The following is a 15,959-nucleotide window of genomic DNA, read 5'->3' as shown; positions in this document are numbered from 1 at the left end:
TGTAAAGGAAACGTTGAAAGTCATATTGTAAGTCCTTATAATTCGCAACAATTGTATTGAGAGCAACATCATTGGAGGGAGTTCTTTTCTTTGTTTGTTTTTTATTGTTTGTTTTTATCATTATCTTGTGTGTTTTATGAGCTCCATTATAATAGTCTGTACCTGAACGATTCCCTCTGTCGGACTACGGAGGGCACCTCCCTAGTCCGACCTATGAATGAAGAAGAGATGACATGTGCAAGAAGGGAATTGCATTAGATATGGATAGGATTGCGGAACCTAATATAACAGCAATGAGAAGGCGACATGTAAACGCCCTCCGAGCCACGGAGTTCTAAAAATGTTACTTTCCTAAAAAACAAACAAACAAACAAACAAACAAACAAACAAACAAACAAAAAAACACCACCGAGCTCGACGCTGGACAAACAAGGCCTATACAAGCTCTAAAAAAGGGGGAAAGGGCCCCGACCTCGACTTTGCATCACGGGGCTTGATGAATGTATAGTGTTCATTGGCTTACGTTGCCTAGCGTCTAGCCCATATAGGCCCGTTTTACTTAGTGTCTATACTACTATGTATATAGGCAGTTGGCTTTATAAAGTGTTTTTTTTCAAGGTGTAGCTCAATGTCTTACTCATGGGCTGCATGATTTTTGGGTGTCGAGCTCGGGGGACCTTCCCTCAAAGTCGTCCGAAACAAAGCTCTCAGGCCAGTTCAGAAGTGGCTTTCAAGTTTTTTTTTACCTCAAGAAGGCCGTCGTCTAATTTGAACAGGTCGTAAAACTTATGGTAATCGCCCAAGAAAAGAAAAGAATAGGAAAGAAAATCGCATGGTAGCATCTTGCAAATTGTGACTGCTATTAACAATGCACTTACTAGTATTTTGATATTTGAGAGTTGAATGTGTCTGTCCACCAAAGATGGATATTTCACATCATTCTCATATTCCTAACCGACGAAAGTATGCACATTTATAGCGTGCTGTTAGTTCCGATGGGCAGTTGTGTGTGTGTGTGTGTGTGTGTGTGTGTGTGTGTGTGTGTGCGTGTGTGTGTGTGTGTGTACGTGCGTGTGCGTGCGTGTGTGTAGGCCCTTCTACTTAGACAGTGATACCACCTCTCAGATATTTCCTTTTGGCTGTCATATCGAACTGATGCATTCCCTATTCCAACCCCCCCCCCCTCTTCTCTTTCATTCACGAACGCACACAAGATTTGTGGCGTTGTTGTACTAGTATTTCAATCAATACACACGTATCATTGACTGTCAGTATAATGCATCATCATAATTACCAACATTACATGAGTCAAAGGGGGTAATGCTCATAAATCAGGAAATTATTGTGTTGGTGTTCATTATCTGCAGAGTGTTTATACAAGATAATTTACCCTTAATGTCGCTCTAAGATCCACCACAGGTATATAACAACCTACGTATATAAACAGCGGGTTTTTGTCTAAGTTGAGAACATTAATACAACTGATGAGACTACCCTGAGTGCCATATACCCATTATTGATAATAACACCATAACTATGGTTATAGACACACTGTCATGAATATGCATTTGTACGAAGTGGGTGTGGCCTGTTCGGCCCACGTGGGAAGACAAGATGGCTCGAGGCTGGGACTATGCTGTTTGAGGAGTCGAGGGAATAATAAAGTTTTCATTACTTTAAGTTTGATCAGTGGGGTGATTTGTTTTGGTGTCAGAATGTGTGACATGTTGTTTGGCCACCAGGATTTCCCTCATTCCGTAATAAACACACACATGCAAAAAAGAAACAAACAAAAGAAACAAACAAACAAACAAACAAACAAACACTCACACGTATCTGCGAAGCAAACAAATAGCTTGATAAATAGCCTCACCAGCTGGTCATTGTGTCATTTCCTAGAGACCTTCCGGAGATGAATTGCTCGAAAATGCATGTTTTTCCCACATAACTGTCCTGAGGATCAAAGGGATAGGACAAGTTGGACAGACGAAAAGAAATAGAACTCCGAGTGGAAATAATATCAAGGCAAATATAAAACCGTTTTTAAGACTTTCGCTCGTTTTGTCAAATTTTTAGAAAGAAACGAGTAATGTAATCTTAAAAGTAATGCCACTTAAGATGTTTCTGAAAAAAACATTTATGGAACCCCAACATGGCGGCGACTGACATTATGTGTATCAATACACACACACACACACACACACGCACACGCGCAAGTGCTCGCCCACACAACACATTAGATTCTATATTTATGTATGTATGTATGTATATATATATATATATATATATATATATATATGTATATACATCTTGGAATTTTCCACGTGTTGGACTTCGAATGTTATGATTAAAAGAAGAATGAGTCATTGAGAAGAACTTATCATTGTCCTTGTATACACTACACTGACGAAGGCCTGCGGGAGGCAGGCTGAAAATTTTGTGAATAAAAACCTTCTTGTTGGATCTACAGATGGCGTATATGAGACTCATTCTTCTTATATATATATATATATATATATATATATATATATATATATATATACATATATATACATACATATATATATATACATATATATATATATGTATATATATATATATATATATATATATATATACTAGGGTAATTAAGGAGATCTTAACGCAAATGAGAGAAAAGGGGGCAATTAAGCGCACAAATAAAGCAGACTATACAGCAATAATTTGAATACTTTCTGCTAAACCTGCAGCTAAGGACAGAACAATGAGCAATAATATCTTTAGTGTTAAAAGTTTGACAAGGAGAGGCAAAACATTAAAAAAAAATGGATCAGTGTTATGTAGTACTTGCATATGATGTATAAGTTACATGCAACAACGACAAAATTGTAACGATAACAATCATAAAAACGTAATTTCTCCAGACATTTCCTTTTTATACAGGGAGAGATGAAGTTAGTCTAACAAATAAAGTAAATATAAATGAATAATTCAAATATAAAGCCTTGTTCTATACTTACTCCGAAAAGACACACCTTATAGACGTTTTCATTAGCTTCAGCCATTGTTGTCGGCCGAATGCCAGAAGGTCCAACAAGTTTTGTGCGCTAGATATAGGCCCAGTGTTTCCAAACATACCAAAGTCCAAAATTCATGTCTGTTATTCAGAACTTGAAGGGAAAACCCGGATCTTTATTCTTCCTATATGATACGTCGGACTTCGGGCAGATATACTGAATAATTGGCAAACAGCAAAAGGAGATACAAATAGGACTTTGTGTTTTAAAGACCAACATGAGGTCAATATTATAGAATAGGCAGAATTTCGTACAATAGGGGAATCCTCATGATGTTCAATCATGAAAAATATAAGTCATTTTATCATCGTTACTGGTTCATTATTTAAATTTAATGTATTATCATAATCTTTGTCACAAAGTAACAATGAAATAATATGAATTGTGTCTACAAAGCGAGTAGAATATCTATCTGCTTATTATTTTTATCTACCTATGAAAATGTCGATTCAAAAAACGTAGGTGCACTGCATCAATGATTTGTTGTAGAGGAAAAGTACACAACATGTATAATCTAAGGCTGTGATGCCGTTGAAAATAGAGATATTTTGGCCGAAGTGTTTAAAAATGTAGCTGTATATTCCAGACTGCTGTCATGTCTTCCAAATGCTGCATGATATATTTCATGCCGTTATCATTCAAACATGAACTTTCTCCACTACGTAACGAGTATACAAATCCTCTTGTCGTTGGTGGCAGCAATTCAACTCATGCAAAAGTCCGTCTCCGCCGAAAGGACAAAGCAAATCTCGCTTAGTCGAGAAAAAAAAAAAGTCTTCACCCTAATTAATATTATATATGCTGGCACGAAATACACGCAGTCGCCAAAATAACAGTAATAACAATAAACATAAACAATTGAATATAATCAGGATTTACGGATATTATGGAAAGCTCTAGAACAGAATGCAATAGAGTTATTTTATTTCGTTTGCTGTCGCATGGTTATGTCAATGTCAATGTCTGTGATCACGTAATTCATAATGCCAGGAGGGGAACGGCTCTCGGACAGTTGCGTTTTACGACTGCGATCACAGATTAAGGATTTTCTTTATGATCCTTGTGCATATAGTTACATCAATTTGACACTCTGATCTGTGACCTTGTCATGTACTCATACCATACTTATCAGAATAATGGTTCAGTTTCTTGTATTGTGCCATCAGTTAATATGCCTTCCAAAAATAAATCCTCAAGTGAAATCATTTCGGACTAAATAGGCAGTGTTAAGAGGCTGGAAATTTACGCCATTGATGCTTGACCTCCAGCGGTAGAAGGTATAGATACCTGGTATAGGCACACCCTAGTGTAATTATGCTCAAATTTATCTTAGTATTTGAAATGAAATCACCAACCAAGTCAAAATGTACGAGAAGTGTAAGTTATATATACATTTTTTAAACTTTGTTTTTAGGAAACAGCCTCTTTTAAAATCATAACAAATTAGCTCAGGTGGTGTCCCCCCAGTCTCCAAAGAACAATAATCTGTAACTATTTTTTTTTCAGTTGAGAAGAGGTATAGCTACTATAGACTATCAATCAAACTACGATTTACTACGTGTTTATAGGGCCTGTGTATACTTGTAAATACATATATATATATATATATATATATATATATATATATATATACATTCATTATATACATCAAGAGCAAATAAGTATGTTTATATATCATATATATATATATATATATATATATATATATGGAACATCACTTATTTGCATTCATATATTTTCATATATGTTTTTGTATCACTTTTCATATATGGCAAATAATTGTGACTTGATATAATCATAACTTCATGTTCAGCAAAAGGATTTTGTTTCCTTGAAACCATACAATTATTATAAGCAAACAGTTATAGACATGCACAGACTGTCAAACTCGTCTTAATGGCCATCTTTCGTGCTACATGCAGTTAGCATACAAAGCATGAGCATTCATGCCACCAATCAGGGAGGTTTCCTCTCACCTCCCTGCACCAATATAGTCAACATACCATCACACACGTTATGACTACCTAGTATAAAACTCTGAGATAACAGGAACGGAAATGAATTCAAAGGAAATTCATAGCTTTCTTTAATGATCAGTGAAAATAGTTATAACCGCATGATCATTACGTCGAAAACATTTTTAACTTGACTTTATGATTATCTGATCGTATAATGTTCCTTTTCTTCATTGTATCTAAAAAAGTAAAACACATTAGAGTAACTACATAAGAGTGTAATTGTTACAAGAGAAACCAAGGTGTTTATTTACCATGGTTCTACCAAAGAGGTACGGGGCGAGTACCTTGAGATGAACAATACAACAGAAGTTTTACCACCCAAAGTATTACCCAACGAGTTTTGACATTATTTCGCTCTCTTTGTAGGCCTATCTCCTTGGTTATATATCAACGACTGGGAAATTCCCTTCCCACATTCTTGTGAACCTGAAATGCCAGTAAGATAGAATAGAGTAAACTCCGTTAACACTTTCGGAAAGCATTGTTAAGTTTTTCGTCTTGAATGATTAGATTAACATACTTGGTGATGATTTATGATTATGCAATGTGCATGACGCTATTTTAATTTCTTTTAATTACGAATGTTGTTAATAAGAAAGTAATATCAGGCTTCTCATTGTTGACCTAGTGGACATAAGCTGTTGACACATGAACCGTTTTGTATCATGTACTTTTATGGAAATAAATGAACTATTGCATTGAATTGAATAGAACTGAATTGAACTGAATTTAATTTAATTTAATTTAATTTAATTTGATTCAATTTAATTTAATTGAATAGAATAGAATAGAATTGAATTGAATTGAAATGAAGTTTAGTGAAGTGAATTGAATTGAGGTGGACGCTGGCTGTCCACGTATGACACGAACTGTGATACAATAGACGAATGCTGCAACTGCTGAATTTCCCATGAATGCTACAACCTGCCTCACGCTTTCAACATAGAACTGACCAAGGAGTTGAACAGATCTACGATAAATATTGATTATGTACATTGCACGTCAATGAAATTTACACATAATATCTTACATTTTCATAACCACGACACAAAAGTAATAACTTGGTCATCTTGCCATTCCAATTACGAGTAGACATTATACAGTATCATTTTGTGGAAATCGTATCAAGTCAACTGCATATTATAGCGGATTTTTTTTAAACACATGCAATTGCCTATGGGAAAAATAGTAAAGAAAAGTCTTTCAAAAGAAAGGACACTATATTTCATACTAGATACTGTACAACGTTCTATACCGGTAACAACCGGCATTCAAAAAACACTACACTCACTGGGTTAGAATGATAGTAGTGGGTCAGAAATTCAAAATGATCAGGGGTTTTTTTTTCAACTACAAAAGTTAAACATTCAGAATGGACATGCTTCCTCCTCAAGATATTAGAAAGGTGTCAAGAGGGTCCATTAAGGTTTTGGAATACTTGTGGCACATCCTGTAAAATGGCGGAGTTTTAAAGACAACACTATTCATAAGTCATGGTTTGAAAAAAAAAGGTCTTTCCTTATAAAGCATCAAGTTAAAAAAAAAAAGATTTCTTTAGCGGGTTGACAGAGAAACAAAGGTTGATATATATTTACATTTTGTGAGTTCAGTGAAACTAATGATATCAAATCAGCTTAAAGGGGAGATAAATCGGTCAAACATCAAGAATACTTATCTATAATAATTATGATCACTGGTATAGATTGCAGTTACGGAATGAGTCATGATGTTCAACGAAGAGCTCGAAAATGATGAATTGTTCACGTGTCTGTGACGTCACTTGTGTAATACCCCTCATCAGTTCGTGCCTCAGATTCTGTGTCTTATATCGAAAATCAGTTTGGTCATTTGGCTAAGATAGCAATTCCTATTTGTTCCACTGGACGTCTTGTCAGCCTAATGTCAGGTGACTTACTTTTTTCAAAGTGTTTGAACTTTCAAAAGTATTTGCGCACTTTCGATCTAACTTTTATAGCGTTCATATCCTATAGTTTCATCAAAATAAATAGTTCTTTCAGATGAACTCCCGTCTTAAGTCACAAACTTTGTCAAATTGTGACTATAAAAAGAGACAGGTGCGTCGGGGTTGGTTAGCACACATCATGCGCATGCGTACTGATTTTCTCTCGAATCACTGAGTGGAGGGGGTTTGATACTGCGCTTGCGTGGTTTGATGCATGATGCCGTTGTAGTCCAGCATACCGTGTTCCCCGCCTGGTTGGGGTTGTGGCGGTGCCTGCTGATTGGCTTGTTGCTGGTGGAGAACGTGTGGCTGCGTCGACTGATGAGGATGTTGCAAGGGTTGAAGAGATGTTGCGTAAGGGTCTGGAATAGCGCCGCTGACCATGCCGTTACTGGTGGGGTCTTGGGACATGTCGAGACTGGATTGCACGCCATTATATTCATTCATCTTGGCCTGAGATGAAAAAACAAAACAAAACAAAACAAATGAAATCACATGGCATATCATTCGCAGTTGGTTTCGCGTTTGAAGAATCAAATATCCACTTTGTAAGTTACACAAGCAGGATGGTATACAGAATCTTAAACAGAATCGAACATAAGATGATAAATTTGGGGGACTTAATGTGTCATTGCTGTTTTCCCAGAACAATGTAAACTGTAATTCCAACCGGACATAAGCAAATGACAGGGAAGGCGATGAGGTCATCACTTCACACGTATATCCCTTTGACCTGAACACAAATCTTAAACCTAATTTCATTTTGTCTTCAAACAGAAATCCAAAGAATAAATCGTGTCAGTCACACTACTTTATTGTTACAGAGATGGGTGGAGCGTTCGGATGTTTGACTACATTGCATTTGTTTTCTATTGACAAACATGAAATTGAAGGCCTTATCTTTCGGTTTTGATCTCATTCATTATAAGAGTAAATAAAATGTTAAAGTCCGCTTGAGATTGTGTGTATCAGCATGAGTTGAGGCTCTGTATGAGTGTGCGTATGTATGCGTGTACAAGTGTATATACATATATCAATGCTACAAATGTTTTTTTCCCCATCATCATGGTATGTTTTGTATTGTTGAGCTACCTTTTCACGTGCCCAGATAAACCCCCTAGCACGAGCCCAGTGGTAGTAGGCGCCTCCGGCCGTCGGTAGCCGCGTCGTCATCGTCAGGGTCTCTTCCAGGTCGTTGATGTACTCGATAGCGAAGCGGAGGGCCTGGATCTTGGACATCTTCTTTCCCGGCTGCTTGCGGTGTGCCAGTTTCCCGCGCAGCATCTCGAACGCGTTGTTCATGTCCCGCATCCGCGACCTGGATTGGCGGGATCAGAGGTTCGAGAAGAGATAAGCGGGAAAATTGATTATTCCCGCAACAGGATCCCTGTTATGACGTATGGTATAGTTATGTATCCCGGCATCATCACCAGTCGTGTTAGTGTTAGGGCATAGATAGAATCCATTTAGTTGAATGCTGCTGCAAGTATACAGAACGGGACGGACGACAAAACATTACACCTAGTCAATTCATTGGCAATGGTTAATCCATGCGTTTTTGGGCGACTCGCCGTTCACAAGTAGCTGGCAGGTGACATTATATGAAATGTATTTATTGATGAGAAATTGTCTTCTTTAAATTGTAATCTCTCGCTTTGCAGGAATGTATTGGTACAATTACTCTATCGCATTCTGGCGTAAACTATACACAGTGTGAGTCAGACTATCGATGACGAGTTATTTTGAAAGCTGTGTATTAGACACTTAACGTGATATAATGATACACGACTCAAAATAAAATATTTCGTCACTGAATGCAAAATGCTTCAAGCTTTCGTTTCGCTTCATCCTCAAGTTCTTACTCTGCCCCTGTCCGTTTAAAAAAAAAATCACTTAAAACTTTCATTGTCACAAAATGATTCAGATGCAATAACAAAGTAATGAGGTTCATTGTCTGTTTATCTTCTTAGAGGGAAATTTACCCTAAATGTATAAGTGGATTCACTGAATACAGTGATAGTACGAAGAACACAATCGTTGACGTTTCACAACTGTTTGAGAAAAGATCGGACAATGAGTTCAAAAGTAGTGAATGTTTAAATTTTTGATTAAATCATGTGTCTGTATCATAGTTACATCACTCAACTACTAAGACATCACAAACTGTCGAAACCTTCCTATCCTAGCAATAGTGGCATCAGAGAAATTTAATATTTCATAACTTTTGCACAAATTGTGAGATTTTTCGCATATTTCACTAATATCTCTTAGAAATATTGCTGAAATCACTGCATCCACTTAGATATTGAGGCAAAATCCCCTTAAGAGAAAAAAAATCGCTCAAAGTACGTCTACTTTTACATTGTTGCCAATCTAATGCGCAATTAAGAGATATGATCGAACCATAATTGAAGAGCTACAATCCAATTAGACATAGATTTTAAGAGGTGCAATTGGATAACCTTGCTGATTATTGCAACGTCCTTTACTTCGCCGAATTGTGATAAGATCTGAATGTTTCGATTAAGGGCCTTCGCGCGATAAAGGCTTCGGAGCAATTAACATTTCTCCTCGCGCCGAATTATCTCATTAGGATAGCACGGAAGGTTAGAAGTTAGAACCTTTGCACGGAGGTTTGCCAGGTTTGCTATGAATCCTTAAACAAAGAGGTTTTCCTCCAACACTCTTTATTCTCGCAGTAAAGCAGGTAGATGGTGGTATAAAAGATGAGGTCGAGTGGCACCCTAACAACTTTAAAGAGAACTTCGACTGAGTCTGCATAGAAATACCATGGTTATGTCAATAATCTTATAAAAAAATCCAGCACCCTTTTAAAACATTCATTATATAAAAGTGTTTGATAAAAAAAACAACTCTATTTCTTCTCCTTGATTTCACCCTCAAAGAAAATTTTAGGAAAGACATGATGTTTAGTCAAAGACAAAATTCTTTTTCCGTTATCGAATTTACATGTGGCACTGTGACCAATATCGGTAAATTCCGCAACTGTCATGATTAGGTATCATTTGGGTTAAACTCCTAAAAGTAAATACTTTGTTTGATACTTAGTTTGATTTGACTCCACGTGTCCAAGTCAATCTGAATACGAAATGGAGATTCACTCGAAGACAGATGAGGTCATGAAACAATCCGAAGAATAATGAAAGAAAGGTGGAGAGAGGTTTTACATGCTTCTCAAATATTTGCGGTACAAAGAATATTGACAGTATTGACTTGGAGCGTACGATCTAAAATTTCGGTGAGATAAGTGCTTACATGAATGCTATGGGATTGGTTGAGGTGAGGATTCAGCTTCTAACTTTTTGACAGATACTTAGAAACCACTTTATGAAATGTTAAATAGCACACAATTCTAAGAGGAATTGAAAGTTTACTTGATGAAAAACGGTTTTGAAGTGGCTGAGAATCCCCCCCCCCCAAAAAAAGTAAAACAAAGCGATCCTAATAGAAGTTAGGCCCCACCTTTTATTAGGATTACTTTTTTATATCTCAACTTATCAAAGCCAATTTTCATCAAATAAACTTTGAATGTCTCTTACAATTATTTCACAAGAGGTTTCTCATTTTCTCAAAAAAATATCATCAAAGAAGTTGGAAAACTGAATCCCCAACTCAACCGAAACTGTACCATCCCTTTAAGTCATATTTTGACTCGAGTCAGTGTGTTATATAACTCGTTTTTTATAGCGTTGAAAAGTGTTCATTTCTAACGTCATCGACATCATCATCGCAACCAAATCTTAATAATCAATCAACATGGAAAATAATTATGATTGTAATAAGAGGAGATATTGATGTCAGTATGGCGCATACGCAGACCCATACCACACAGTGTTGATCTTATACTTTCGTCGCAGTGTATTTGGTGTTTTCCAGCCTTCTGGGTGTTTTTTTTTCACATCCTATAGGTGGTTAGTTATTCATCATCATTTCCCCCGGACCCTACGAGGTCCGGTAAAACCAGGAAGGTGGATTCACCTCCCTGGCAAAACTAAGTAGACCCTGTTATTACACATCATAGTTATCCGTGAAAAAAAATGGCTAAGATTCATTAAAAAAAATCAGCTTATTTTAACTTCTTCTCTGAAAGGAAACCTTTGTTTTTGTTTGTGTGTGCTTGATAACTTATGTAACGAGACAAGTGTAATTGCAGCACCCCCAATTGTTCAGAAAACTCCAGAATCGTTAAATAAAATTAAAAAAATCATTTTGGGGGGAGTAAGACTGGGAGATGATGCCCGGGAGGAGAAATAATAGTGCATTGCGACTATCTGCCCGTATAAGACAATTACCTCTCTCTGTCGCTGGCTGTTTTGCGCTGAAGCATTTCCCGCGTTTTTTCCTCTTCTGAGGCCAGGTCGTCTGGCGAACCAACACCCAGCGGCTTTTGGTCGTCCGAACCAGACGAGACCAGCCCTCCTCCGCCGTTCCCGAGGGCGTCGTGCTGATGATGAAGCGACACGACCACCCGAGAGTACGACTGGTGCTGCTGATCGAGATGGTGGCCGATAACTGCCGGGTTGGCTCCGGGTGACGAGCTTAGATGCCGATGATGGTGGTGGTGGTGGTAACTGTGGTAGGTATCGTAATGCTGCATGGGGTGCTGTTGTTGATGGTGTTGATGTTGATGATGATGATGTGAGTGTTGAACATGTGAGGGATGCGGTGGTTGCTGCTCCTGCATCGGGCTGCTGTCGCCCGCAGTACAGTACGACGCAGCGACGGGCGTGCCCGGGCAGTCCGGCTCGGGGAGTCCGTTCAGATGACCATCTACCGGACTCTGTTGTAAGACATCCTCCTCGTCTTCTTGCTTTAAAATAATCGTCTCCTCCATGGTATGATATCGTCGTCAACCTACGGACAATCATAACAGATACAGAGGTGAAGCGAGATCGCAGACGACAGCGTTTATCGGTACAAAAACAAATGACAGATCGGCCTCCTTTGACCCCTGCCGATGACGAAATACTCATTCAGCGATTAGCGCAGGAGATCTATTCCGGTGTTACCATCTACGGTAGATAACACGCATGGCAGTTCGTATGACTCTAAGGAAATGAGATGATTCTATGACCGTCTCAGTGTTCTTTGAACGTTTACAAGAAGTCTACATAAATGTTGATAATGACAATCACTACCCCTAATTCTAAAGATCCAAAGCGATGTTTAAAGCAATTGCAACAATGGGATAGTTGAAGAAGATATGACAAATTCATAGAAATTACATTATTTTGGCTCTTTGAGACACGAACTTGTTACGTAAAAGCCGAAAATAAAAATTGTAAGAAGGTGTAAGAACAAGAGAAAATAGAATGATGAACAAGAAACAACAGAAATAATGTTTGAAGGAGAAATGAGACATTTATAAAAACTGCATTTTGTGCTTTCAGACAGAACTTGTCATGTATAAATCCCCAAAATAAGAGTGATGGGAGGGAGTAAAAGACATAACATTGGAAGGTAAAAAAAATAAACGTCAATGATCAGTAGACCTACTGATTTACACCAACACGCAGGCACAAAGGGCAAGTCATCGAAAGTGTTCACGTGTCTCTACACGTCATCACGCGTCATGTTTAATGCTGAGAAATAATATGAACATTCATATTCACGTCCAACATTAATACACTGAATTTCGCATATATGGCAAAGATAAATTTGGGTCCCGTTTCAAATAAACTTTATCGCAATATTGATCTTACGATTGAAATGAGATTTAAAAAAAAGTTACACTCGATCTGCTATTAACTACATGTATGTGCTTTAAATCAAGTCTTACGATCAGTTCTGATCTTATACTCAAGTCACTGAAATACGCTAAATAAATCGAGTGTAAGATCGATCGCAACACAGGCCTCTAAAAACTTCCAAAGCTCATTGCTACACTATCGTGAGGAACCATCATCGGGTACAATATTAAAAGTTTACTCTGTGCAGCCTAGATACTTACAAGTTTTAGAGTCCGTCTGTAATACCCTTCAAAGTAGACGCAGCGAGAAGCTGCTAGAATTCACACACCCTTGTTGGATACAGAGCTTGAAATGAACCCCACACCTCATCCTAGAGACGTCTTGTTTCTATAGTGACCCCTCCAGCAACGCATCCCTACCCGGGCTTTCTTTTCCCTCTACAGTTCGTAACCTTGTCTATGGCGTAAGTGGTGTCCTGCTAGTTTCACATTGACCTTGGTGTTTAGCTCCAAGGTGAAATACAGCCGTGCAAATTATATAGAGGGGAGAAGGTAGGAAGGAGTGGGGGTGATTCGAGGAGCGGAAAGAGGCTATACTTCTGATGTCACAAAATAACTCAGAGAATTATCCAGCGATTAAAATGGGAGAAAAGAGGGCTAGAAATTGCCTTCCGGTGAAATATCGTTTCCTTTTCTCACCAACACACTGCCAAGCCTTGAGGCCATAAGTCAAAGCCACTGCACTATTTCGCTACGCTGAGCGCGTTTGCAGGTTAGCGGTAATAGGAGAGATTATGATATTTATTCCCTATATGGTGGATATAGTGAAATTCAGACGAATTGCCAAGTGAGTTAGCGAGGGGCGTGAGCGAGTGGGATGATTCCCTCCCGGTGCCTCGGGCTGTGTTGAGGGTTGATTGATGGGTTAGCTTGTCGAGCAGCAAAATTGCCGTCTGAGCATAGGCCCTGGTACAAGTTAGTTCTCCCCTTTTTTATACAGAGTGCTTACAAAAAGAAATACAAACAGCTTTTACTGTAGTCATTTGAAACTGCATGTCTTGTCAGGCTTGCGTGGCACAAACTAGAAGGGTATAGTGATCCCAGACATGTTTTTGATGTTTGCATTTGCGTTTGATGGAATGATTTCAACCCTCGCTCAAAGAAATACGGTAAGACGGCAAACGTCGAGATTTGTATTAGAAAGAGAAGACCACGTGAATAAGATAATATTATCATTTTATAATATGTGACAGGGATTAAACTATGACCTTTTACGCATCTAGTTCCCCCGGAAGCGTTTTTTTTTAAAGACGGCACAGATTGGGGCATGGCGCGTTTTAAACCTATGGGAAAAACGTTGGGTTAGGGTTTTTGGTTATGGTTATGGTTGGGGTTAGGGTTAGGGTTGGGGTTAGGGTTAGGGTTAGGGTTAGGGTTAGGGTTTGATGGTTAGGGTTAGGATTAGGATTAGGGTTAGGTTTAGGGATAGGGTCCCCGATAGATTTTTAGTTTCCCCAATCTGTGCCGTCTAAAAAAAACACGCCCCCCGGAAGGACAGACATACATAAACTACAATATCAACAGCTGAGCGCACTGTAGGCCTACTATTAGAGGATTATGGAATACTACATTCACTACTAAGTGAGATGACCAATCTGTAAGGCTCGTCTTTCAATCATCCCTCATCTCACACACATACTTAAACTCTCCGATTCTATTGTTCGGTTCGTTTGATTGGATTTGATCTTATACTTTTCATCTAACATTGGAAAAATCATACGCTTTGATACAGGACTTGGAAGTGAACACATCATTTCCCTACATGATTGCATGAAAACAGCCTAAGTCAATACATTTGTTTAACACTTGCAGTGAACACAAACTTAATATTCAAGTTGACCATGAATGTGAATACAGTATAATTGATTCTACAAAACAGTGTAACTTTCATTGAAGGAGGATATAAAATGACTTAAAAATGCGGAATTTTGTGGAATTACATAATGTTTTCGCGCAATGCTGGTATTGGTTGCAGCCACGTGTGCAGATTGTAAGAGGAGATAAGTTCATTGTGTCTGCGAAGAGCGTGGCACTACATTTTATTTGTTGATGCGAAGCTTTTGATGTCTAGCGACCAGGTGGAACGCATCTCAGCTACAAATCCATCCTACTATCTGTAACACCATCGCTTCGCCGGACCCTCCGTGCAATAGGCTTACATCTCCTCTTCTTCGTCTTCTTCCTCCTCCTCCTCCTCTTCCTCCTCCTCCTCCCCCTCCTCATCCTCTTCCTCCTTCTCCTCCTCCTCCTCCTTCTCCCCTCCTTCCCTCTCCCCACACACTTCGCCCCAATCTGTCGCTTATGTACGTAAAGTACATCGTCAATTGATTAACATTAACAATCCTCATACTCAGCATAACTTCTTTAATGATCCAGTCTTTCGAGAGTTTTCGCAAAACAAACTAATTGACAAATACCTGAAACATTTTTCATGAACTTTTCTTTTTCATTTTCCAGGTGTGATACTCCTGGGTGTGGGCATCTCAGATCCTGTCCCAATTCGCCAGGAAACTCCCGACATTAAAGTTTACTAATATATTCACATCTATTAACATTCTCCCTCTTGAAGCCAAATGAACGAGCTAATCAACACTCTTGCCTACCCCCCCCCCTTTCTTCAAAGTATGAAATCCCCGGAATCTAGTTTCGTTTCACTGGTATGACTGTCAAGTCAGGTAAGCAGAGTGAACGGGTCAGATAATCACTATCTTGTCGTTGTTTTCCACTTGATGCCGTCCCTTTAAAATTTAATGACTGTCTTATTGGTGTTTTCTCTTTCTCCTTCTTCTCTCGTTCTTTTCTCTTTGTTGTGTGTGTGTGCATGCACGCTTGTCCAGGTGCACTAACGTGCGTTAAGTGTGTGTGACTGTGTGTGAGTGATTGTTAGACTCTTTTCTAGGGACCCCCCCCCCCCGCATCTGCTCCTCTGTAGGTTCCCAGGGCGCATAATCTTAATCATCCGATATGAATATAACATACTCTAGACTGATTTTGAATTCATTTTCTGTAATCAAATATTATCTGAAGTTTCTTCTATGATACTATTCATTGATCTAGATGTAGGTCACAAATCCACCACCGCATGATTTGTGTGGAAATTTAATAAATGAAAGGAAATTAATTGTGCGGTTCCCGCTATGGTATCCCATTCG

The 15,959-nt window shown here is 38.5% G+C and overlaps 1 protein-coding gene across 1 annotated transcript; it reads right to left on the bottom strand.

The window, feature by feature from the left end:
- Nucleotides 1–7,205: 7,205 nt before the first annotated feature.
- Nucleotides 7,206–11,892, bottom strand: LOC139739933 (uncharacterized). The gene is made up of 3 exons (XM_071650532.1): nt 11,351–11,892; nt 8,130–8,355; nt 7,206–7,490 (listed from the first exon to the last, which is right to left on the bottom strand). Exons 1-3 carry the CDS (start codon nt 11,890–11,892, stop codon nt 7,206–7,208), a joined length of 1,053 nt encoding a protein of 350 aa, XP_071506633.1.
- Nucleotides 11,893–15,959: the final 4,067 nt, after the last annotated feature.

The sequence above is a fragment of the Diadema antillarum genome, unplaced genomic scaffold (genome assembly GCF_040938485.1).
Source record: "Diadema antillarum isolate AM-2024a unplaced genomic scaffold, OU_Dant_1.0 seq00000821_RagTag, whole genome shotgun sequence".
Taxonomy (NCBI): Eukaryota; Metazoa; Echinodermata; class Echinoidea; order Diadematoida; family Diadematidae; genus Diadema; species Diadema antillarum.
Note: the sequence above shows the minus strand (reverse complement) of the source record. Positions and strands in the feature narration are given on the sequence as shown.